We start from the raw sequence: 23481 nt of genomic DNA, 5'->3' as shown, positions 1-23481 counted from the left end.
TCCCTAACTAGTTTAAGTGAAGTTTAAGTTTACATAATTCCAGTCAACCAGTAGGAATCACATGGGAGAATGCCATAAATAATACAGCTAGAATGGCATATGCCTGTGAACACTGTTGCATCCTCAAGTAGTACAGTCACTGCTTTTCAAAACCACCACTGACAGCCAAATGCAGGTTTAGCCCCCCAGAACTGAAGCAGTGTGAATAAACTGCTGACTGGTGGTTTCCACAACTTCCCCCCAGCCTTTTTTTTTTTTAAGGGTTGTGAAAAAAAAAAAACCTTTAAAAGAAAATAAAAGACTCAGATGTTAAGGTGCTTCATAGAGATAGGTATCAACAAGGGTGCCACACAGGAACTATATAATAGGCACTATTAATAAAGCAATGTATTTTTTAATGTATGTGCACATACATATATACAATAATTCCTCATGATTCCTCAAGTAGAAAGAATATTTGGAAAGACTGATTTGACCTAAAAATGGAACTGTAGACATTACAAACTTTGTAACAAGTACACGCTTGTAAACAAGGAGATTTGATGCAATGAAGGGAAATGTTTCACATTTCTTGTAAAGGCACCAACCACATTCCAGCGGTTCGCTGCTCCCTCTCGAGGCACAACTACAGAAGTTCGTTCCTCCTCTTCCACCTAAACTCAGGGACTTTTGTAAGAGAATTCAAAGAACCCCCTATCTCTCTACAAGACCAACTTTACACAAAAAAGGCTGTGCCTGCAGACAAAATAAGCACTAGTTTTGCCAGAAAATCACGTGGAACAAAGCTGGATAACTTGTCTACACGTAAGGCAATGAACACGGAGTCCTCCAACAGAGCTAGGTCGTGGCCAGCTACCACCTGCTTTCACAGCAGCAGCAGGACCTCTGTTCTATCTTGGCTAACTGTAAAAAGAAGCACAGATTTTACACTAAACTTGCACTACCTTAACTGAGGGTTAAACACTTTTTATTGTAACGTTGCTTCAACTGCTGGTATCAGTCCCACCCCATCTCTCCTGTAGCCCCCTCAGGTACTGGAAGGCTGTTATAAGTTCTCTCCAGAGCCTTCACTCTCCAGGCTGAACAACCCCAACTCTCTCAGCCTGTCCTCACAGGAGAGGTGCTCCAAGCCCTCTGATCATTTTTGTGGCCCTACTTCTTTTCCTGAGAGTAGCCCATGGCCTGGACAACTGAACTGAACCCAGGTCTCCACCAACGTGCTTTTAACAACTGAGCTGTGACCACAAAGCCATGTTTTTGAGCAACAGCAGTTACTCTTCAGCCACTTGTGTAAAGGCAAACCCGCACATGTACATTAACGAAGACTTGAGAGCACATCAACAACATCCAGAGCCAACTGGAATAAGGTGTAGAGGTGGCAAGACACCTCACCCAGCCACACAGAGGTGTTGAGCTCTTTTGTAGGAATAGGTGCAGGCCTGTGGATAGTACTCTTAGATGCTTTTGTGGGAACATAAGTGAAATGTAGCTGTCTTTTCCCATTTATAAATCCAGTAAAAAGTGCGAAAGCAGAAACCTAGTAAGGTCATTCTTCACCATGGGAATTAAACATCTGATAAAACACAGTGGTTAGAAGTTTAAACTAAAGAAACTCTGCCTAAAGTTAAGGTCCCTGGTCAAAGATTCATAAGCCACTTTGACATTTCGCCAGCCTGAAATGCAAAACACAACGGAATCATCACCTGCTGTATGAATGGTGCTGTGCATAATGTAGGCTCTGGTGTATTAATACTCAGGCCAGGTGAATTTCAGCCCATTTCAGCCAGCTGTTTGCCACCAACCATTCTGTGAGCCACCCTGTGGCTTGAGACCTTGCCTGCTCTAAGTCAGACACAGCTTTTGGAAAAGCAGGAAATAATCCTGGGAAGTTCTGTGGCATGTTACAGGTGAGGAGAACATATCTCACTGCTCCCTTCTTTGCAAAAAGCTGCAAGACGTAATTAACATAGAAAATACACAGAGGAAACTAAACCAGACACTCAGGGGAATTGTTACAGTCATCTAATTACTTAAAAAAAAAATTATCAAAAAATCTCCAATACAAGAAAAACCCCACACCAGTGAAACAAATTGTGCACTTGTCAAGCCAGTGATGTATTTAACTGTCTAATCACTGCAGTGCAACCAGCCCATATGGAACCAACACAGCATCACTTGTGTGGACAGCATCAATACTCCTCTCTGGGGGCACAGCATTTGTCACTGATCTACTAATCACTGGTATTAGTGATTGCAGGCTGTACAATGATTTCCTGCAACTCCATCAGAAACTGAAATTTAGGACTCAGCAACTTAGCAGGTAAATAAGAGCTGGTTAAAATATTTTTTCTTTTATAACGATGTAACCGTTTGGCACTCAAGAAATGTACAGGCTCTGGATCTTCTATAAGAACATCCAATCTGTTGCTTTATGAAGGAACACTATCAAAACCACAGAAATAATCTACAACTCCCATTTCTCTATATATCAAAAGTACTGCAAGCACAGAAATCACCTAAAGTTCAAACTTAAAACAAAACAACTTCCTACATTCAGCTGAACAGATTTAAAAGTTTAAATTTGTGCTTATAATACTCATGTTTTAAGCCAGCCAAGCTTTCTGTAACTACCAAGTCTTTTTCCAGTAACACACCTGGTCAATGTCAGCATTCCGAGGTAGAAAATACACAATATTATTGGTGATCTTCTTAGAGAGCCTGAAAATTTCAAATGTAGAAGCCAGTAAAGGAAAAAACAGGAATGGGGAAGGAGATATTGCTTTATACTCATTCATTTTGAAAGTATGCCCCAAATTCAGTTCTTATGTAATTAAATTAGTCTTCTGAGTGTATGAGTTAGACACTCTTCTGAAATGCAGAAATTAGTATTGTATAAACGCAGAAACTATTTCAGCATTTTTGCCCAAGAAAGTAGAAAAATACCAAACCCAGACCACCTTATTTTTTAAAGAAAATTTAACTGAACTACAAAGTATTTGAGACATTCAAATATATTTTATAGCTAGTACATTGGTTCAATATTTGTTTTCTAATCCATTTCATGGAATCTCTCTCACATATGCATACAAAGATTTTCTTACTCTCGCAAATATGGCTATATTTTAACCCAAAAGGAAACAACAGAGATCATTTTTTAGCAAAAACAAACCCCACCACTGTTCATATTTGATGGAACTATTAAACTAATACCTTTCTGGATGAATGACTACTTGATACCAGTGTTAAAAAGTTAGTATGGAATTTTATACATTAATTAAAAGGTTAATATTTCGCTTGCACTCTTCTGTAATTTCCTAAGTTATAGTCAGGTGCTATGGTTGAGAATAGTTTGAGTAAGATATTCTAAATAAGATATATCTTTTATAAATCAATTACAAAGTACAATTAATGACAAATTCATAGCTTGCGTAACTAATTATTACCTATATATACACCATATGGCTATTTGATTACTTCAGGGTATTTTAACTAAATAATATAAAGGAGTTAAAACTGCTGAATTAACGCTTTAAGTTAAGAAGCTACTATAATTCTCTAAAGGATTTTTTTTAACCTTTAGAAATAAATCTTTACGTTATTTAAAAAAAATGATAAAAATATTTAATTTTAGGTGGTCAAAGTCATATAGCTGAGGAGGACTAAACAAATGTGGCACATCTGGGACTTCAGCTTCTGGTCATATCATCCCCAGTCAGCCAACTGGACATGCAAAGCCCATGTCAAGAGGGGAAGGAGAAGAAAGTGAGAAAACTGCTAGTTCTTTCTGAAAATCACAACAATGCATAACTTTGAAAGGATATCCATCTGGGCAAATCATGGTTTGGATATCGAAGATTTCGGCAGTGGCGTAGTCAGGGCCCCCCCAGGGTGGGCTGAGGAACACCACATCTGCTTTCAGGTCAGCAGCCAGCACCATGAAGTCCCCACACACAAATTCTATCTGATCTGCCACACCGTAGACTTCAGCGTTGTTGCGCGCCAGACTGAGCTTCTCGGGATCAATATCAATAGCGATCACTGAAAATGAGAAAGAGAACAAATGCACAGGTTAACGTGGACTGTGAATGCCACCCTGACCACCAAAAGGATGTTTCAGAAGGAAAGTGTTCTTCTGCAACCACCACCACAAGTCACATCTATGATTTACTGTTGTGTGGTGAGCGACCACTTCAGTTTTGTCGGTCATAGCAGACGTGAAGCTACGGTTCCTCAGAAGGGAAGGACATGGCCTTGCGTGGCAGGAGCAGAGGTTCCACTAGGAGCAGGTGGCCTGCAGTGACAAACCAGCAAGGGAAGTCACGCAGCCAAGGCTGGGAAGGCTCAGCTGCTGTTGCAAAGCTGGGAAGCTTTAGCTTCTGGCAGTCACACATCTACTACCATGACAGTCTTCCATCTCTGCTCAAGCAGTGGACAGGTAAGGCTGTCAGCCTCAGAGAGGAAGTCCTCCTCTCTTCAAACTTGGCAGGAGCTTGACAGCTTAAATGGTATCAATCAGAAACGTAACACTTCTCCTTTGTTAAAGATATCACATTGTACTGAAAATTGAGTTTTAACAAACCCACCCAACAACACAGCAAAACAGCGACGATAGAAGGGCAGTACACAATCACAGAAATAAATATTTAGCCAAAAAAATAAATAAATATTTAGCCAAAAGCTAAGTGAAATTTAGAAAATATTTATAAACTGAATCATAGCCGACCAAACTTAATGCAGTAGAAACCACCATTTGTCTCGCTCAGAAATTCCTCAGAAGCATTAGATGAGCTGATGTTTTACCGGAATGTTTCATGAGCTCAGGAATATCAAGCAGTCAATGTTTTTACAAAAAGCACTCTTAATGTTTCACTGCAATTTCATGAGTTGGCAACAGGAACTGAGTCACATGAAGTTATCATCGCTTTTCTGTATTTGGTTTGTGGTTCTGCTGCACCTTCAGGTGATCTCATTCAAGTGTTTTAAGCACTATTTGCACATAATTTGCTTTTCAGTACGTGGACTTGGTGTAACAATTGGGAAAAGCAGCACCTTTGTGGTGTTTCTGCAGGTCAGCACTGCAAACGGAACAGATCTTCACAGCATCTGACAGACTAATTGCTATGTCACGTAAAAAGAACTTTTGACTAGTACAACAGAAATCCATCTCTGACTTAAAATAGAGAAGTAGTTTTATAGGTCCTTTTCAAAAACACGAGAGTTCATATTGTGAGTCTGATGAAGCAAAAAAGCTTCTGTTGCTTCAGAAGCACTGAAAAGAAAATTTTAAAATCCCAACAAATTCAGCAAACAAAGTGCATATCCAAATTTTTAGGGAGAAACACAAAAATACAATATATACAACACCTGCTTACCCCTTTTGGAGGTCAGTGCAAACTGAATGGCATTTCCTCCAACCCCACAGAACGCGTCCACGATGATATCGCAGTTGAACGACTGGCTAACGCGGAGGGCAATATGCTCAGCTATTTTCTCTGGAGTAACAGAAAACCAACCCTCTGCAAAGGAAAGGGAAGCCGTGTATTCAGTGTATTTTTCGCCTCTTATTTCAAGGTCACCTGAATTAAAACCAGCCAACCAACCCCCCCATACAACTGAAGGTTTAGCATTAATCCGAACAATTTTGGCTTAGCACATTCGACCAGAAAATACAGGCTTTGAAGATGATAAACTCTGGTCAGTCCAGTGATTTGCAAAGCAAACAAGGTCTCACTGAAGCAAACAGATAGGCCTGAATCTCAGCAAATGCTTTGTTGAACTTGGTGCTGAGGATTCCAGCTTATCGAGCACAAACCCACTGAGACAGCTATAAAAAAACCAAACTTTAGACATCACAATTATGCTCTGGTGACAAATAAAGCCAGAAATATATTCTCTCTTATCCCACATGTTTTCTTTACAGCGATGTCTCGTCTGCCAAATAATCTACATGTTTATGTGGGAGAGCATAAGAAGCGAGAGGCTTACAAATCCAAGATATAAAAAGCAGTAATCCTAATTCCTCCTTTACCTATAAATTCATGATCTAGAAGCGGCTTCCATGCAAAGATGGAAAAAAAAAAAGTAACTCTGAAAGTCAGAATAAAAGTAGATCCATCAGCATATTTGGAAGTCTCACAAGATTATTTATAAAAATAAAGAAATATATCATAAAAATTCTGTAAAAGGCCTGAACAAGTATAATTTGGGTGGACTCTGAAAGTGACTGCTGAAAGTCAGAACAAAAGTAGATCCATCAGCATATTTGGAAGTCTCACGAGATTATTTATAAAATTAAAGAAGTATCTCATCAAATTTCTGAAAAAGGCCTGACCAAGTATAATTTGGGTACAGTATGATCTTCAGCAAACATCAGGACTAAGGCAAACAGGGGTGTCCCATGCTAGAAGCTCTACTGAAGTCCAAGACTTCTGTTTGCCTGCAGGCTGGGGGATAGAATTTATCCAGAGATGCAAAAGTAGACGCAATAACACTCCTCTTCTAAGGAAATCAGTAATAAACCGTGAGAAGGACAACAGGTTTGGATACATCTTGTACCACCAAGTCAGCATGCTTTGTGCTGAACACACCTCTGTCTAGTTTGATTCCCTCGTCAAAGCGCGAGAAGAGCCGGTAGCGCTGTGCCCAGTACTTGGCCAGCTCTGGATCAGCAGCAATCTCGGCAGGTAGAGCTCCCAGAGCAATCCTATTCCGTCTCCTCCTTTTTTTCTCCTTCTTCTTCATGGTAATTTTTTCATCCGCAGCTGGAAGACACTGCAAAAGTTCACAATCACTGTTCTTGCAGGCTAGGAACGTAGTCGGTAGGTAGGTGAGAGTTAAGACGCAAGATGCTCACGTTTAACTTTAGTATTGTTTGCCAGATTATGCAAATTAGTGGTTTAAATTAAAAAAAAGCATACTATATTTCAAGGGAATAGTGTTACCTGGCAGGTAACACTAAAAAACACTGTAACAGTCCTAAAAATCCTAACACCTTACCCATTATTTAAAAGCCTTAACAGGCTAGCCATCACCTTCAACCAACAGCAGTAAAGTCTACATAGTGAGCACACAAGTGTATCAGAGCCCAATTTAATGCCCTTATTTATATAAGGTGTAACAACCAATCTGGGCAAGAGTTTTACAGTAGAAATCTAACATAACTGAATTACTGTATAAAGGACTGAATTGTATGTAAAACCCTGAATAATCCTGTTTTTCTATTTAACACTGTAAACAGAGGAGAGTTCCTAATATGGATTTTTTTTTCCCCTAGAACATAATTTTAAAACACGTGCTCCTCAAAGCTCAGCAATATGCATCTAGGACCCAAAACCTGAGAATCTATGCATCTGCCTGAAGTTAATCACCCTCACCCTTACAGGGGAAAAAGAATGTGAACTGAGGACCTGTTAGATCACATCTAGGATCAACAATGATTGTTTATCTATAAAGAAATACTGCCACTGTTAAAGACAAGATCTGGGATTCTGGTGCTCCAGGAATAAGCTACTTCCACTAGCCCAGCTCTCAGTCAGCCTCATCACCCCTTGGATCTAACAAGTCTCTTTGAATAAGAGACTAAACAAACACCACACAACGGTGTAATTTGGGAAGGCCAGTATTAAGGTCACTGCCAATTCATTACCTTGGCTGACATCCTCTGTCTCTACCCGGAGATAATCGGGAATATCCAGGGGGACCAGCTGCCTCCCCGCACCCCGGCCATCGGAGCCGCTCGCTGCCGCGTCCCCCGCCTCCTCCTCAAGGTTACTCCCTCCAGGTTCTGTGAAGGCCACGCTGGAGGATGGTGGGTTTTGGTTTTCAGCATTCAGTGTCACAGTCTGCATGGCAATAACACCTTCCTGATCTTCTGAGTCGCTGCTCGAGGACGACGCTTCCACTTTCGAGCGAGGTGAGGCTGTCTGGGATGGGGCTTCCTCCCCAGGCTTATTAACCTGCTTCAGGAACTCCTCCACCTGTGATTGTCAAGTATCATGGATGATTAGACTGTTAACCATCTTACTTTTGTTCTGTAAAGCTAGTTTAAAAGCATTAGAGTTCAAAAGCACCTGCCATGCACACACTCTCAGCCACGTGTATTTTGAAAAAAGTAAAATATCCCCAGTCAAAACATTCAGGAGGATAAACAAGTCCCTTAACTCTGCTCCCTTTTTATAGCATTTTGAAAACAAGCTGTCTTTGGGAGCTAGATACCAACTACCTGCAAAAGAGAAATTCCACGAAATCAACTGTAAATACAGTAAATCTTCTCAAGTAAACAGTAAACAGTCAGACTGACCAAGACTAGTACTTTTTAATTAACCATCTTGTCCTTGATCTGCATTCAAAGAAACAATCAGGCAGAGAATTCTGCCTTCCAGGTTTGAATAAATAGGTTAAATTAACTTCATTCATTAGCTGCATCAGCTCCAAGATGTACCAAACATGCATGTGCTAAATGGTTCTGCTGAAAGGGGAAAGTCTGAGGAAATTTGTAACTTTTTTATTATTATTATTTACATCATTAAAGTTGCCCTTGAACTACATCGGCCTCAGGTACAAGATGATCAAGCCTTTGATCAAAAATTATAGCATTTGGACTGGAGTTCAATACAGTATGTGCTGTCACCACCAGAAAACAGTGTTTTGCACTTGGGTGTTAGGGAAGGCCAAGCATCCCAGAAGGCAGCAAAGTAACACTGAAAACCTGAAGTAGCAGATTTCAAAGAAACTCAACTAAGAGAAACAGTGAACAAGTTTTTCTACTCATTACTAATCTCCGAGTTAAAAAGAGTTATAGGTGAAAATAAATCCAGGCAGAGGTGTAAGCAAAAATGTTGATACACATTAAGACCACAGAGTTACATGAAATACACTAATTTATACAAATATTTTTCTCTCACTGCTGAAGTGCCAGCACTAAAACAAATGCCCTCACATGCATTTTAAAATCAGAGACACTTTTAGTAACTTTAGAAACCTACACAGACACACCTCCAAAGGAATGATGCACCCAGACCTTAGGAGTGACTTTCACATAACTTCACCATTAAGGTCACATTCCTCTTAATATAATGCCAAGAGCCCACCAATGCCTTTCCATATCCACCCTAAACTAACTACTTTTCACCTAAGCAAGGAAATTAAAAAAAAAAAAAAAAGAGCAGTGACAATTAAAAATGCCACCTATTCTGGGCAATTAATTTTTTCTCATGTTTGTAATTCAACAACAGCTAAGGGAGCAGATAAATCTATGAATCACAGCAACACTAACAATTAAACCTACCTTCTTCAAAGTTTTATTTTTCTTGAACGATGTTTCAGATCCCTCTGTAAAGAAGATGTGGGTGTTTTTGCTCTTCCTTGGTTTACGCATATCCAAGAATCTGGACTTGAGTTTTGCTTTTTTCTCCAAGTACTGCACGCTTCGGTGGGTGAAATCTGGAATTCCACCATACCTGAAATTTAAAAAGGAAAAAAAAAAGACAGACAAAAAAAAGACCTGGTTAATTTCCAGTTTGGAAGCTTTAACATTAATGTTGACATCTACAAAAAATTTAGACTAAATTATTTCTTTATCAGACATTTGCTCCACTTTTAAAATATGACACTTAATGTAGCTGCTAAACAATCATAGAATGGTTGAGGTTGGAAGGGACCTTGAAGATCATCGAGTTCCAACCCCCCTGCCATGGGCAGGGACACCTCCCACCAGACCAGGTTGCTCAAAGCCCCATCCAGCCTGGCCTTGAACCCCTCCAGGGATGGGGCACCCACAGCTTCTCTGGGCAACCTCTTCCAGTGTCTCACCACCCTCACAGGAAAGAATTTCTAGTATACCTTCAGGAAAACTTTTAAATACTTTCATTTGAAAATGTTTACCTAAATTGGTTTTAGATTTATATTTTTTTTTCTGTTTGGTGTATAACCTTAGGTAAAAAAAATTTGCCAGACCAGCCTGAAAAATAGGAAATGAAAAAATATCTTGATTAGTACAATAATACATCTTTTTGTGGCTCTAAAGAACCTCCAAAACAGCTAACTTTTGTCTCCTGGCAAATGCAATTTAAAAAAAAAAAAAGGAAATAAAGGAAATATGGGAAATTCACTTAAATAATTTTTATAAAGTAGAACAGAGATTGTCAACTACAAAACATACTCCTCTCTGAAATATATATATATGTACTAACCTTACGTCTTGCAGAAGCGCTAGACATAAGCTACAGTTCACCCTATGATGTCACTTGTGTCACTTCTGATGTGCCCTACGATGTTACTCCTATAGCACTGACCACCACGCCTTTAGCTCATACCACCAAAAATAAAATTTCACTGGTCAACGCTCTGGCAACACTTTATTAGCATAGCAACATTTTACCAGTATAAAGCAACCTTATTCCAGTATGAAGCAGCTAATAATTACAATCTAAGTTCACAGGACTCCAAACTGCAATGACTATTCATCATCAGAGCCTTTAAGCTCTAATTTAAGTAGCTAATGAGCCATTTAACATTTAAACAACTGCAAGTACCTTACAAATTGCACTTCTGTTTCAAAGCACTTCTCTTGTTCTTTAATTAGCCTGGGTAACTTTGCATTTCCCTCTCTAGCCAAAGGATAACAGTTTTATTAAGAAATTGGGAATCATCTTCAAAAGTTTAACAAAATGGGAACGGAGATGAATGGTCTGTTTGAATAGTAACAAGAGAGGTGACTTATGAAGAAACCCCAAACTCCTCATAAACAATTACTTTTGTCCCGTGCCACACTTGAAACCCAAGACAGAGCAGGTTTCCTCAGGATCTTCCACAGGGTTCTCATCCACATCCAGTTCATGGCTAGGAAAAAAATGCAGATGACAGAATTACTTACTGTAAAAAACACTGTTTTTACAGGTATACCATTAAGAAACTCAGGTATTGAAAACATTTGAATGTGGGCTTCAGTAGGTTCTTCCACACACCGATGAAACCAAGCAAGGGAAATAACATCAGACTATTCACATACTTTTTTTCTTAGCCAATTTTAGAAACATAGAATAGATAGAGTTGGAAGGAACCCTAAAGACCATCTAGTTCCAACCCCCTGCCACCAGGAAGGACACCCTCCACTAGAGCAGGTTGCTCAAACCCCCATCCAGCCTGGCCTTTAGGGACGCATATCCTACTATTCCAACTATTCCAAATGACCTCTTAAAATATTTACCATCAAGACCTACAAGAAACTGATGAAGATAGTGTTTGTTCACCCTAATTCCAAATTACCTGCATAGCCTATTATGTTATCTATATTATTATGTATTATTAATGCTATGGCAAAAGCAAAACATTCAAAGAAAACCAAAGCTACCTGATTAGCAGATAGTAATTCCATTCATCCCTTCACCTTTGAGTTTATAAATTTATTAGAGAGGAAAAGCCATCTCATCATGTTTGAGGCTATAAATTTTTAGAGAAGAAAGAAAAAGACTGCGACATGGCAGAGATTAGCTATTTTATGATTACCATAGCACCGAGCACTTTACTGGCAGCAAACGATTCAGTTAAACAACACAAATTATTTACTATCATTCTTGTATCATCTACGCCAATTGGACTTAGATAAGCAAGTTGTCCTATCCAATTTAACAATCTTCTATACTTCAGTGGCACAAGAATAGTACTATCATCTTGCACAGTCATTGAGGCCATTTACTGTTTTCATAAAGCAACATCCACTGCTTGTTGCCAGGAAAAGTGATAAGCAGTGATGGAAGACTGTGAGTTAGAACTTCAGTGCAAAACCACATAATCTCAATCAAACAAATAGTTACTATAAATCAGGAGGCTTCTAGACTTGGGCTTCTTGAGAATAAAGCTCGTCTAAATGTCATGACTTGCCTTCGCTTGACTTTGGCATGTCTGTATTCAGGAGGCTCTTCGTCCTCATCTTCATCTTGGTCATGAAGAAGCAACTGTTCTTTGTCATTTGAATTTGAGCTACATGACCCCTGTGAACCTAAAAAAGATAAATGAGATCATATTTTCCTTCTGTGTAAATAAATTCCATTTATTCCTGTCCCCAAAGTACATTTGGAGCTACAGATAGGTTATCATACATACCTGAATCTGACAAAGGCAGCACAAGTGCCAAACACACATAGCTTTACCTGTGTCTGTGTGAGGGACAACATACCAATACAAGCTTCCAGTATTAGTTATACTGTAGAGTTAATAATCTTAAGCAGGACCAACTTCAAATTATCTCAGTTCTCCAAGAAAAATAAAATGCCAAAAGGGACAAATTCAAAACAGTTTCTTCCTTGTGCATAAATTTTGTTTCTGTTTCATTAGCTATGCAAAGATATTCACATACATTTAATAAGCTTGGATTTCAACACTCCTCTCATTTCTTGTTGGGAAGAGATTTTCCTTTCACCTCTCCCAACTGTGCTGTACAATCAAGACAGGACCACACCTGTTGCTTCCTTAGAAAGTCACTAGCAGTGGACTCAGAGGCTTCCCACCAAACTCACGTGCTTCATCCCTCCTTTTCAGTGGGAGAAACCATAGAAGACTCAGGAAAGACGCTACGCTGCTGCTTACAGTGAACACTGGCCAGAAGAACTGGCAGGCAAACGAGATGGCTCTCTCCTTTCTCTACACGCTGAACTAGTTGGCAAAAACGTCTCCAGCCCAGTCTTGCACCTCCCTCACAGAAGCTCCTCCAGCACAGCCAATGGCTTTCACTATGCTACTACATTACCTGGCACTTTCACTTGTCAGCACCAGCTGTAAACATGTGAATTTAGGGTGGTAAAGATGACTGCAGTTCACTGACTAACTGATAACTTAATGCTGGAAAGGACCTCTGGAAGACATCTGGTCCACTACAACAGAACAAGAGTTTATTTTCAAGTATGGCATTTTTAGACAGAAGGTAAAAAATCCCCACCAACCCTAGAACTGCAGAACTATTTTTTTTCCCCCAAAAAAACCTTATCTTAAAATTTGCCAGATTCATGAGAACATCAACCTGAGTTTTCACTCATTTTAGATAACTGGTGAGAAAACATCAGCTGAATGACACAGCTGCAATACCAATATAAATAAATACGCACTAACAATGCTTCCTCAACACCTTCTATAGTGCTTTTGAAGATTTATGAACTACACGTTCTATTAAAATTACTTCTGGCTGAAGAATATATTCAATATACAGGTCAGAGAGAAGTGAGATCATCCAGAAGCAGGGGAAAGAAAAAGGAATCAAGTATGCAATCATTCCACAATACTTGATTGACTTTTTTTGAAATGGCATAAGACAGACGTGCCTGTTGATTCTGGTAGAATCCATTTTTGCTGATTTTGTATTACCTGATTGGTTAATACTTTTATTTTCACAAGATGCACTCCTTTTCCTGTTTCCTCCATCACAGGGCTCCTTCTGCCTTTCACCATCAGACGAACTATGTTCCTGAGGACCTTGGTGGGCTACTGTTAGAGCTGCACTGCTCGGCTCCACTTCCTCCTGATTCAGATTTAAATTACAAATCCCAGAGATAATTTCACTGTGGGGCTCAGCACTTGAAGGGAGTGTTTCCTCGCTTCTGGTGACAGAGGGAGACGGCTGCAAGCTCAGGACTTCACTGCCTTCAGCCCCTGGGCTAACCAAGTCCATTTTTCCCAAAAAACCTGTCTCCTGGGTAACCCCATTAGCTTCCACATTGTCACCATGTGAGCTCTCAGTAGTCCATCCTTGACTTGTCCAGTACTGAAATTGCTCCCAGTAATACCAGTACAGTTCGCTATAATGCTGCTCCCACTCTTCCCTGGTGTCTGGACTATTCCAAGGCTCAGAAGCTGTGGTGGCCTCAGACAATGAGACATTTTGATGCTTCTCCAGCCAACTTTGCCAAAGAAGGCCCTCTCCGTACTCACTCCAGTACTTCTCCCATTTTTCTTTAAGTTCACTGTGTAAAGCCTCATTTGCAAGACTTTCTGAACTTTCACAGTTCCCTTCAGTTACTTCCTGAGGTTTGCTGCTCCTCTCACATTGCTCTGCAGCTAAGGCCAGCTCACCAGAAACGGACTGGATATGATCACCACAGGCTCGATCCTGGCATTCCTGCCCCATTTTATCCTCATGTTTGTGCTTTAACTCTTTTTTCTTCTTTTTCTTTTTCATAATCTTCACTTTACTTCTCTTTCTGTAATTTTCTGTTGCCTAAAATGTAATGGAAAAAAGTACTTAGAAGTCTACAACGTATATGCAGTCTTTTCTTGCCCTCTCTCCAAGCACACTGTTTCTGTTGTAACCCTCCCTCTCACTGCAGCCCTGCTGTGAGCTTTCTCCCCACAAAAGGCTGTAGGGCTTCTGGGTCTGACAGGGTCCTGCTGCATAACCTTGGCTGGCATTTCTGAGGAAGTCCTGAGAAAGTCTACAGAAAGACACACACAAAAAAAATTACAGACAGAAGTGGGGCTGCTGAAAGGGAAGTCATCAGTAGCTCAAGGATTCAGAAGGAAAGAGATCAATATGAAACACTATCAAATCCTAAAGGGAGGTTGGTCAGGAATTGAGGGGCCACTAGGCTGAGCTCAAAGTATCTCATTAACATCAAGGACCTGTTTTAGGGGCCACGGAGGCTGACCCTTGCTGTCACCTGGTATCTGCCTGGCCAGCAAAAACTGTTCAGGTGTCTTAGTAGGGTAGTGAACATATAACGCTCAGCCCAATAAACTGTAAAATCCTTGCCTGTCTTTGAGTGCTTTAAAAAAAAAAGGCATTGCTTCATACTCATAAGCTCTGTAAATCCTGCAGCTGAATCTCTGACACTGACCCAAGAGAGGGGTGTAATATTCTTCCCATCTGAAGATCGCCAAATTGACTAACAGAAAGACAAGGAAACAGCCTCCTCTCCAAACAGGTGAGCCCTTCACTTGTTCCAACAAACTCAGACAACTACAGTTGCCTAGTGGGACAGAAGGCACAAACCTGTAATCAGAAGGAAACACCAAGGTAACTTGTTGGTTTCACCAAATACAGTTTCACTTGTTTTAGCGGGGCTTCCCGGGCTTAAGATACATATAAGATAAAAACATCCAAGAAAAACAAGTTGTTCTATCAAAGAAATCTGCCAAATTCTTTCAAAAACTGCTGTATTAAGTTTGGCAGGTAAAAAGTTGGTAGTGATGAGGGACTAAAACACACACGGGCAAAAAGACTGCAAATGTACAGTTATTACTCCAAACGTTCCATCAGCTGCAACCCCTACTTTTCTTGTATTGACAAATGCATAAGGTTGACTATAAAGAAGTTAGGGTCAGAGAGCTGGCATCAATCTTCCCCCCATGTCCCTCATAATGTCATGTGAATACATGCATTGCAAGGCACAATGCTTAGTAGTTATCTAGTAAAAACATACATTATTTTCTCATTGGATTTATTTGCAGTATTATTACGTAGCAACATAAATCACCTATATACCTTAGCCTTCAAGCTATAAGTCTATTTACATGCCATTAATTAAAACAATGTATAACCCTCTCCTATTTATTTACAAATTAATCAGGTCAGAACTGGAGTGCTGTGCACAAAAGTACTCTCTCATTCCCAGGGAGGGCTGTACTCTAAGAAATGGACTATGTGGATACACCAGTATCTTTATCTCATCTGTGCACAACTTTAGTCTTCATCTAAAGCCCAACCACTCTCTGTGGGAAGTGGAGCACCCAAGCCTCACTCCTGCTCTTTGGAGAAGTCTGGCTTCATCACAGCAGGGGGGAACCAAGGAATTAGCTTTTAATATTAGTACCTAAAGCTAAATGGTTAAAGCAGACAGTATGAATACAGGTGCTCAGGTTGGAGTGTGCTAGTTGTTCTGAAGCAGAGCATCAGCATTATCACAGCTGTTTTCAACTCGCTCTCTCCAGTAACAAGAGCAATATAGATACAGAAGCAGAAAGCACAGCCTGACCCTGTTTAGTCAAACTGGCAGGTGGGTTTTACAAACTGCACAGACCCCAGTGCTGTATGTTGTTACAAGTACACGAGGCAGGCAGCTCACAGCCAGCTCGGATATACTCCCATGAACAGGAGTCTCAAAAATAACTGAGGAGCAGACATGTACCTACATCTGGAAACACAAAGTAAAACGAATAAATAAAGCAAATAAAGAATTACCACGAAGTCCCTGTGGGCTGACTGCCCACCAAACTGAAGAGGCAATCCCATGCTCTTCATGAGCTCTGCCTCCGAGTCTAGCTCAACTTCTTCCAGGTCAAGAGCATGATCAATATCCACCTTTAATGTCGCATTGGGACAACGGTTCTCCTCTTCAGACGCTTGTTCCTCCCCTATTAACAAATTAAATTAAGTGAACTATATTATTATGTATTATTAATGCTATGGCAAAAGCAAAACATTCAAAGAAAACCAAAGCTACCTGATTAGCAGATAGTAATTCCATTCATCCCTTCACCTTTGAGTTTATAAATTTATTAGAGAGGAAAAGCCATCTCATCATGTTTGAGGCTATAAATTTTTAGAGAAGAAAGAAAAAGACTGCGACATGGCAGAGATTAGCTATTTTATGATTACCATAGCACCGAGCACTTTACTGGCAGCAAACGATTCAGTTAAACAACACAAATTATTTACTATCATTCTTGTATCATCTACGCCAATTGGACTTAGATAAGCAAGTTGTCCTATCCAATTTAACAATCTTCTATACTTCAGTGGCACAAGAATAGTACTATCATCTTGCACAGTCATTGAGGCCATTTACTGTTTTCATAAAGCAACATCCACTGCTTGTTGCCAGGAAAAGTGATAAGCAGTGATGGAAGACTGTGAGTTAGAACTTCAGTGCAAAACCACATAATCTCAATCAAACAAATAGTTACTATAAATCAGGAGGCTTCTAGACTTGGGCTTCTTGAGAATAAAGCTCGTCTAAATGTCATGACTTGCCTTCGCTTGACTTTGGCATGTCTGTATTCAGGAGGCTCTTCGTCCTCATCTTCATCTTGGTCATGAAGAAGCAACTGTTCTTTGTCATTTGAATTTGAGCTACATGACCCCTGTGAACCTAAAAAAGATAGAGGAGATCATATTTTCCTTCTGCATAAATAAATTCCATTTCTTCCTGTCCCCAAAGTACATCTGGAGCTACAGTTAGGTTATCATACATACCTGAATCTGACAAAGGCAGCACAAGTGCCAAACACACATAGCTTTACCTGTGTCTGTGTGAGGGACAACATACCAATACAAGCTTCCAGTATTAGTTATACTGTAGAGTTAATAATCTTAAGCAGGACCAACTTCAAATTATCTCAGTTCTCCAAGAAAAATAAAATGCCAAAAGGGACAAATTCAAAACAGTTTCTTCCTTGTGCATAAATTTTGTTTCTGTTTCATTAGCTATGCAAAGATATTCACATACATTTAATAAGCTTGGATTTCAACACTCCTCTCATTTCTTGTTGGGAAGAGATTTTCCTTTCACCTCTCCCATTCCAACTGTGCTGTACGATCAAGACGGGACCACACCTGCTTCTTCCTTCCTTAGAAAGTCACTAGCAGTGGACTCAGAGGTTTCCCACCAAACCCAGGCTGCTGACACTTAACCCACGTGCTTCATCCCTCCTTTTCAGTGGGAGAAACCATAGAAGACTCAGGAAAGACGCTACGCTGCTGCTTACAGTGAACACTGGCCAGGAGAACTGGCAGGCAAACGAGATGGCTCTCTCCTTTCTCTACACGCTGAACTAGTTGGCAAAAACGTCTCCAGCCCAGTCTTGCACCTCCCTCACAGAAGCTCCTCCAGCACAGCCAATGGCTTTCACTATGCTACTACATTACCTGGCACTTTCACTTGTCAGCACCAGCTGTGAACATGTGAATTTGGGGTGGTAAAGATGACTGCAGTTCACTGACTAACTGATAACTTAATGCTGGAAAGGACCTCTGGAAGACATCTGACATCTGGTCTACTACAACAGAACAAGAGTTTATTTTCAAGTATGGCATTTTTAGACAGAAGGTAAAAAATCCCCACCAACCCTAGAACTGCAGAACTATTTTTTTTCCCCCAAAAAAACCTTATCTTAAAATTTGCCAGATTCATGAGAACATCAACCTGAGTTTTCACTCATTTTAGATAACTGGTGAGAAAACATCAGCTGAATGACACAGCTGCAATACCAATATAAATAAATACGCACTAACAATGCTTCCTCAACACCTTCTATAGTGCTTTTGAAGATTTATGAACTACACGTTCTATTAAAATTACTTCTGGCTGAAGAATATATTCAATATACAGGTCAGAGAGAAGTGAGATCATCCAGAAGCAGGGGAAAGAAAAAGGAATCAAGTATGCAATCATTCCACAATACTTGATTGACTTTTTTTGAAATGGCATAAGACAGACGTGCCTGTTGATTCTGGTAGAATCCATTTTTGCTGATTTTGTATTACCTGATTGGTTAATACTTTTATTTTCACAAGATGCACTCCTTTTCCTGTTTCCTCCATCACAGGGCTCCTTCTGCCTTTCACCATCAGACGAACTATGTTCCTGAGGACCTTGGTGGGCTACTGTTAGAGCTGCACTGCTCGGCTCCACTTCCTCCTGATTCAGATTTAAATTACAAATCCCAGAGATAATTTCACTGTGGGGCTCAGCACTTGAAGGGAGTGTTTCCTCGCTTCTGGTGACAGAGGGAGACGGCTGCAAGCTCAGCACTTCACTGCCTTCAGCCCCTGGGCTAACCAAGTCCATTTTCCCCGAAAAACCTGTCTCCTGGGTAACCCCATTAGCTTCCACATTGTCACCGTGCGAGCTCTCAGTAGTCCATCCTTGACTTGTCCAGTACTGAAATTGCTCCCAGTAATACCAGTACAGTTCGCTATAATGCTGCTCCCACTCTTCCCTGGTGTCTGGACTATTCCAAGGCTCAGAAGCTGTGGTGGCCTCAGACAAGGATACGTCTTGATGCTTCTCCAGCCAACTTTGCCAAAGAAGGCCCTCTCCGTACTCACTCCAGTACTTCTCCCATTTTTCTTTAAGTTCACTGTGTAAAGCCTCATTTGCAAGACTTTCTGAACTTTCACAGTTCCCTTCAGTTACTTCCTGAGGTTTGCTGCTCCTCTCACATTGCTCTGCAGCTAAGGCCAGCTCACCAGAAACGGACTGGATATGATCACCACAGGCTCGATCCTGGCATTCCTGCCCCATTTTATCCTCGTGTTTTTGCTTTAACTCTTTTTTCTTCTTTTTCTTTTTCATAATCTTCACTTTACTTCTCTTTCTGTAATTTTCTGTTGCCTAAAATGTAGCGGAAAAAAGTACTTAGAAGTCTACAACGTATATGCAGTCTTTTCTTGCCCTCTCTCCAAGCACACTGTTTCTGTTGTAACCCTCCCTCTCACTGCAGCCCTGCTGTGAGCTTTCTCCCCACAAAAGGCTGTAGGGCTTCTGGGTCTGACAGGGTCCTGCTGCATAACCTTGGCTGGCATTTCTGAGGAAGTCCTGAGAAAGTCTACAGAAAGACACACACAAAAAAAATTACAGACAGAAGTGGGGCTGCTGAAAGGGAAGTCATCAGTAGCTCAAGGATTCAGAAGGAAAGAGATCAATATGAAACACTATCAAATCCTAAAGGGAGGTTGGTCAGGAATTGAGGGGCCACTAGGCTGAGCTCAAAGTATCTCATTAACATCAAGGACCTGTTTTAGGGGCCACGGAGGCTGACCCTTGCTGTCACCTGGTATCTGCCTGGCCAGCAAAAACTGTTCAGGTGTCTTAGTAGGGTAGTGAACATATAACGCTCAGCCCAATAAACTGTAAAATCCTTGCCTGTCTTTGAGTGCTTTAAAAAAAAAGGCATTGCTTCATACTCATAAGCTCTGTAAATCCTGCAGCTGAATCTCTGACACTGACCCAAGAGAGGGGTGTAATATTCTTCCCATCTGAAGATCGCCAGATTGACTAACAGAAAGACAAGGAAACAGCCTCCTCTCCAAACAGGTGAGCCCTTCACTTGTTCCAACAAACTCAGACAACTACAGTTGCCTAGTGGGACAGAAGGCACAAACCTGTAATCAGAAGGAAACACCAAGGTAACTTGTTGGTTTCACCAAATACAGTTTCACTTGTTTTAGCGGGGCTTCCCGGGCTTAAGATACATATAAGATAAAAACATCCAAGAAAAACAAGTTGTTCTATCAAAGAAATCTGCCAAATTCTTTCAAAAACTGCTGTATTAAGTTTGGCAGGTAAAAAGTTGGTAGTGATGAGGGACTAAAACACACACGGGCAAAAAGACTGCAAATGTACAGTTATTACTCCAAACGTTCCATCAGCTGCAACCCCTACTTTTCTTGTATTGACAAATGCATAAGGTTGACTATAAAGAAGTTAGGGTCAGAGAGCTGGCATCAATCTTCCCCCCATGTCCCTCATAATGTCATGTGAATACATGCATTGCAAGGCACAATGCTTAGTAGTTATCTAGTAAAAACATACATTATTTTCTCATTGGATTTATTTGCAGTATTATTACGTAGCAACATAAATCACCTATATACCTTAGCCTTCAAGCTATAAGTCTATTTACATGCCATTAATTAAAACAATGTATAACCCTCTCCTATTTATTTACAAATTAATCAGGTCAGAACTGGAGTGCTGTGCACAAAAGTACTCTCTCATTCCCAGGGAGGGCTGTACTCTAAGAAATGGACTATGTGGATACACCAGTATCTTTATCTCATCTGTGCACAACTTTAGTCTTCATCTAAAGCCCAACCACTCTCTGTGGGAAGTGGAGCACCCAAGCCTCACTCCTGCTCTTTGGAGAAGTCTGGCTTCATCACAGCAGGGGGGAACCAAGGAATTAGCTTTTAATATTAGTACCTAAAGCTAAATGGTTAAAGCAGACAGTATGAATACAGGTGCTCAGGTTGGAGTGTGCTAGTTGTTCTGAAGCAGAGCATCAGCATTATCACAGCTGTTTTCAACTCGCTCTCTCCAGTAACAAGAGCAATATAGATACAGAAGCAGAAAGCACAGCCTGACCCTGTTTAGTCAAACTGGCAGGTGGGTTTTACAAACTGCACAGACCCCAGTGCTGTATGTTGTTACAAGTACACGAGGCAGGCAGCTCACAGCCAGCTCGGATATACTCCCATGAACAGGAGTCTCAAAAATAACTGAGGAGCAGACATGTACCTACATCTGGAAACACAAAGTAAAACGAATAAATAAAGCAAATAAAGAATTACCACGAAGTCCCTGTGGGCTGACTGCCCACCAAACTGAAGAGGCAATCCCATGCTCTTCATGAGCTCTGCCTCCGAGTCTAGCTCAACTTCTTCCAGGTCAAGAGCATGATCAATATCCACCTTTAATGTCGCATTGGGACAACGGTTCTCCTCTTCAGACGCTTGTTCCTCCCCTATTAACAAATTAAATTAAGTGAATATAATCTTGTTCTGATACCTCAATGCAACAGCATGGCCTACCAAAATCAGCAGAACTGCCTCTTAAGCTTCCTTTCCCATTTAAAATTTTTCTCATAAGCATCTTATTTTCTGCACAACTATCAGTAGGAATCAAAAATGTAACTTCGAGAGCCAAAACATCGTGCTGGGTCTGGCTGGGATGGAGTTAACTTTCCTCATAACAGCCTGTAGGCGTGATGTTTTGGATGTCAGTAGGAATCAAAAATGTAACTTCGAGAGCCAAAACATCGTGCTGGGTCTGGCTGGGATGGAGTTAACTTTCCTCATAACAACCTGTAGGAGCGATGTTTTGGATCTGTGGCTAAAACAATGTGGATAACAAAACTGAGGTTTTGGCTATTGCTGAGAATTGCTTGCACAGCATCAATAACTTGCAGAATGAACTACAGAAACGCCCGGCAAACAACAGTAAAATTAGTAAAAGAAAATGCTTTACAGGAGTTCTTTTGGCACCTATCAGAGCAAGCTTAAAATACAAGAAGTCACTGGGTTTGTTTCAAATCGTTCAAAAAACACACTAAGAAAGACAATATTGTAGGAGCGATGTTTTGGATCTGTGGCTAAAACAATGTGGATAACAAAACTGAGGTTTTGGCTATTGCTGAGCAGTGCTTGCACAGCATCAATAACTTGCAGAATGAACTACAGAAACGCCCGGCAAACAACAGTAAAATTAGTAAAAGAAAACTCTTTACAGGAGTTCTTTTGGCACTATCAGAGCAAGCTTAAAATACAAGAAATCACTGGGTTTGTTTCCAATCATTCAAAAAACACACTAAGAAAGACAATACAATTTTACAAAAACGTTCTAACCATTCTACAAGTCTGTGAGTCTATGATTACCTTACCTGTACTGTCATTGTCATCTTTGACATAAAATCCTTTTAATCCCAGTTTATATAATTTTCGATCTCTGTAAAAATGAAGAGTGACATCTATGAAGAAGATCATCATTAGAACAAAATTTTTTGTCCAGTAAAAACAATCATTGAGTGGAACAACCTCCTCAGAGATGCAGCAGAGCCCCCATGGGGTTCACGATGCCATTGGACAGGGTGTGAGATAACCTCATCCAGACTGCCTTTCCCATGAAACGCTGGCCCAGAGGACCTTTTGAGGTCTCTTCCCACCTGGGCTGTTCTGCAATCCTGAACACACGAAGCTAAGAATAACACCAAAAAGGCAGCGCTTTAAAGCCTGATGCAAAAAGCCTACACAAGAGAGGTTTGGAAAATGTTGCCGCTACTCCCAATACCAGGGAATTGAATTTTTGGCCCACAAAACATTCTGCAGGTGGAATTTCTTGTCTGCAGCCCAAAACTAAATATTTCAGCCCCACACCCGACGCTGCGGGTGGGCACCTCAGCTCCACAAGGGCCTCCTGGGCTACACACCGGCTGTGTTTTAACACCCAAAGCTCCGCTATGCAAACCCCCCATCCCCCGCCACAGCCCGCCTCTCGGCGGCACCTCTCCTCTCCCCACTCCTCACTGATCCCCCTCTCCGGCCCCGGGGCCCCCCAGGTCCAGGGGAGGCAGGAGGGGACCGGGGAGGGAGCAGGCCCCGCTGGGCCGTGCCCACTCCGGTAAGGCCCCCCACGGGAACCGACGGGTGGGTGGGCTCCCCTCGTGTCCTGCTCCCCCTACGTGCCCACTCCGGTAAGGCCCCCCACGGGAACCGACGGGTGGGTGGGCTCCCCCCGTGTCCTGCTCCCCCTATCAGCCAAGCCGAGTCCAGCCGAGCCGAGCCGAGCCGAGCCGAGGTCAGCCGAGTCCAGCCGAGGCGAGCCGAGCCGAGTCCAGCCGAGCCGAGCCGAGTCTAGCCGAGTCCAGCTGAGGGGAGCTGTGTGTGAGGGAGGAGGATACGCAGCCGCGGCGGTGGCGGTGTCTCCTCTCAGGGGGCTGGTGTCTCCTCTTGTCACGGCTGGAGCCATACAGCTCGCTCGTGGAGAGGAACAGGGATAC

General features: G+C 41.3%; 1 protein-coding gene across 1 annotated transcript in view; it reads right to left on the bottom strand.

Moving 5' to 3' along the window:
• TGS1 (trimethylguanosine synthase 1) overlaps positions 1-23481 on the bottom strand; it is a 39578-nt gene that overhangs the window by 6348 nt on the left and 9749 nt on the right. Inside the window, exons 2-12 of the mRNA XM_014952629.1 lie at positions 22366-22430; positions 21278-21450; positions 18470-19319; positions 16958-17075; positions 10753-10839; positions 9287-9458; positions 7646-7976; positions 6588-6761; positions 5373-5516; positions 3822-4038; positions 2655-2733 (exon numbers count right to left, since the gene is read on the bottom strand). Of these exons, the coding sequence (XP_014808115.1) occupies positions 2655-2733; positions 3822-4038; positions 5373-5516; positions 6588-6761; positions 7646-7976; positions 9287-9458; positions 10753-10839; positions 16958-17075; positions 18470-19319; positions 21278-21450; positions 22366-22430 (2410 nt within the window). The remainder of the gene's footprint in view (positions 1-2654; positions 2734-3821; positions 4039-5372; positions 5517-6587; positions 6762-7645; positions 7977-9286; positions 9459-10752; positions 10840-16957; positions 17076-18469; positions 19320-21277; positions 21451-22365; positions 22431-23481) is intronic.

This window comes from Calidris pugnax, unplaced genomic scaffold, assembly GCF_001431845.1.
Source record: "Calidris pugnax isolate Ruff unplaced genomic scaffold, ASM143184v1 scaffold182, whole genome shotgun sequence".
Taxonomy (NCBI): Eukaryota; Metazoa; Chordata; class Aves; order Charadriiformes; family Scolopacidae; genus Calidris; species Calidris pugnax.
Note: the sequence above shows the minus strand (reverse complement) of the source record. Positions and strands in the feature narration are given on the sequence as shown.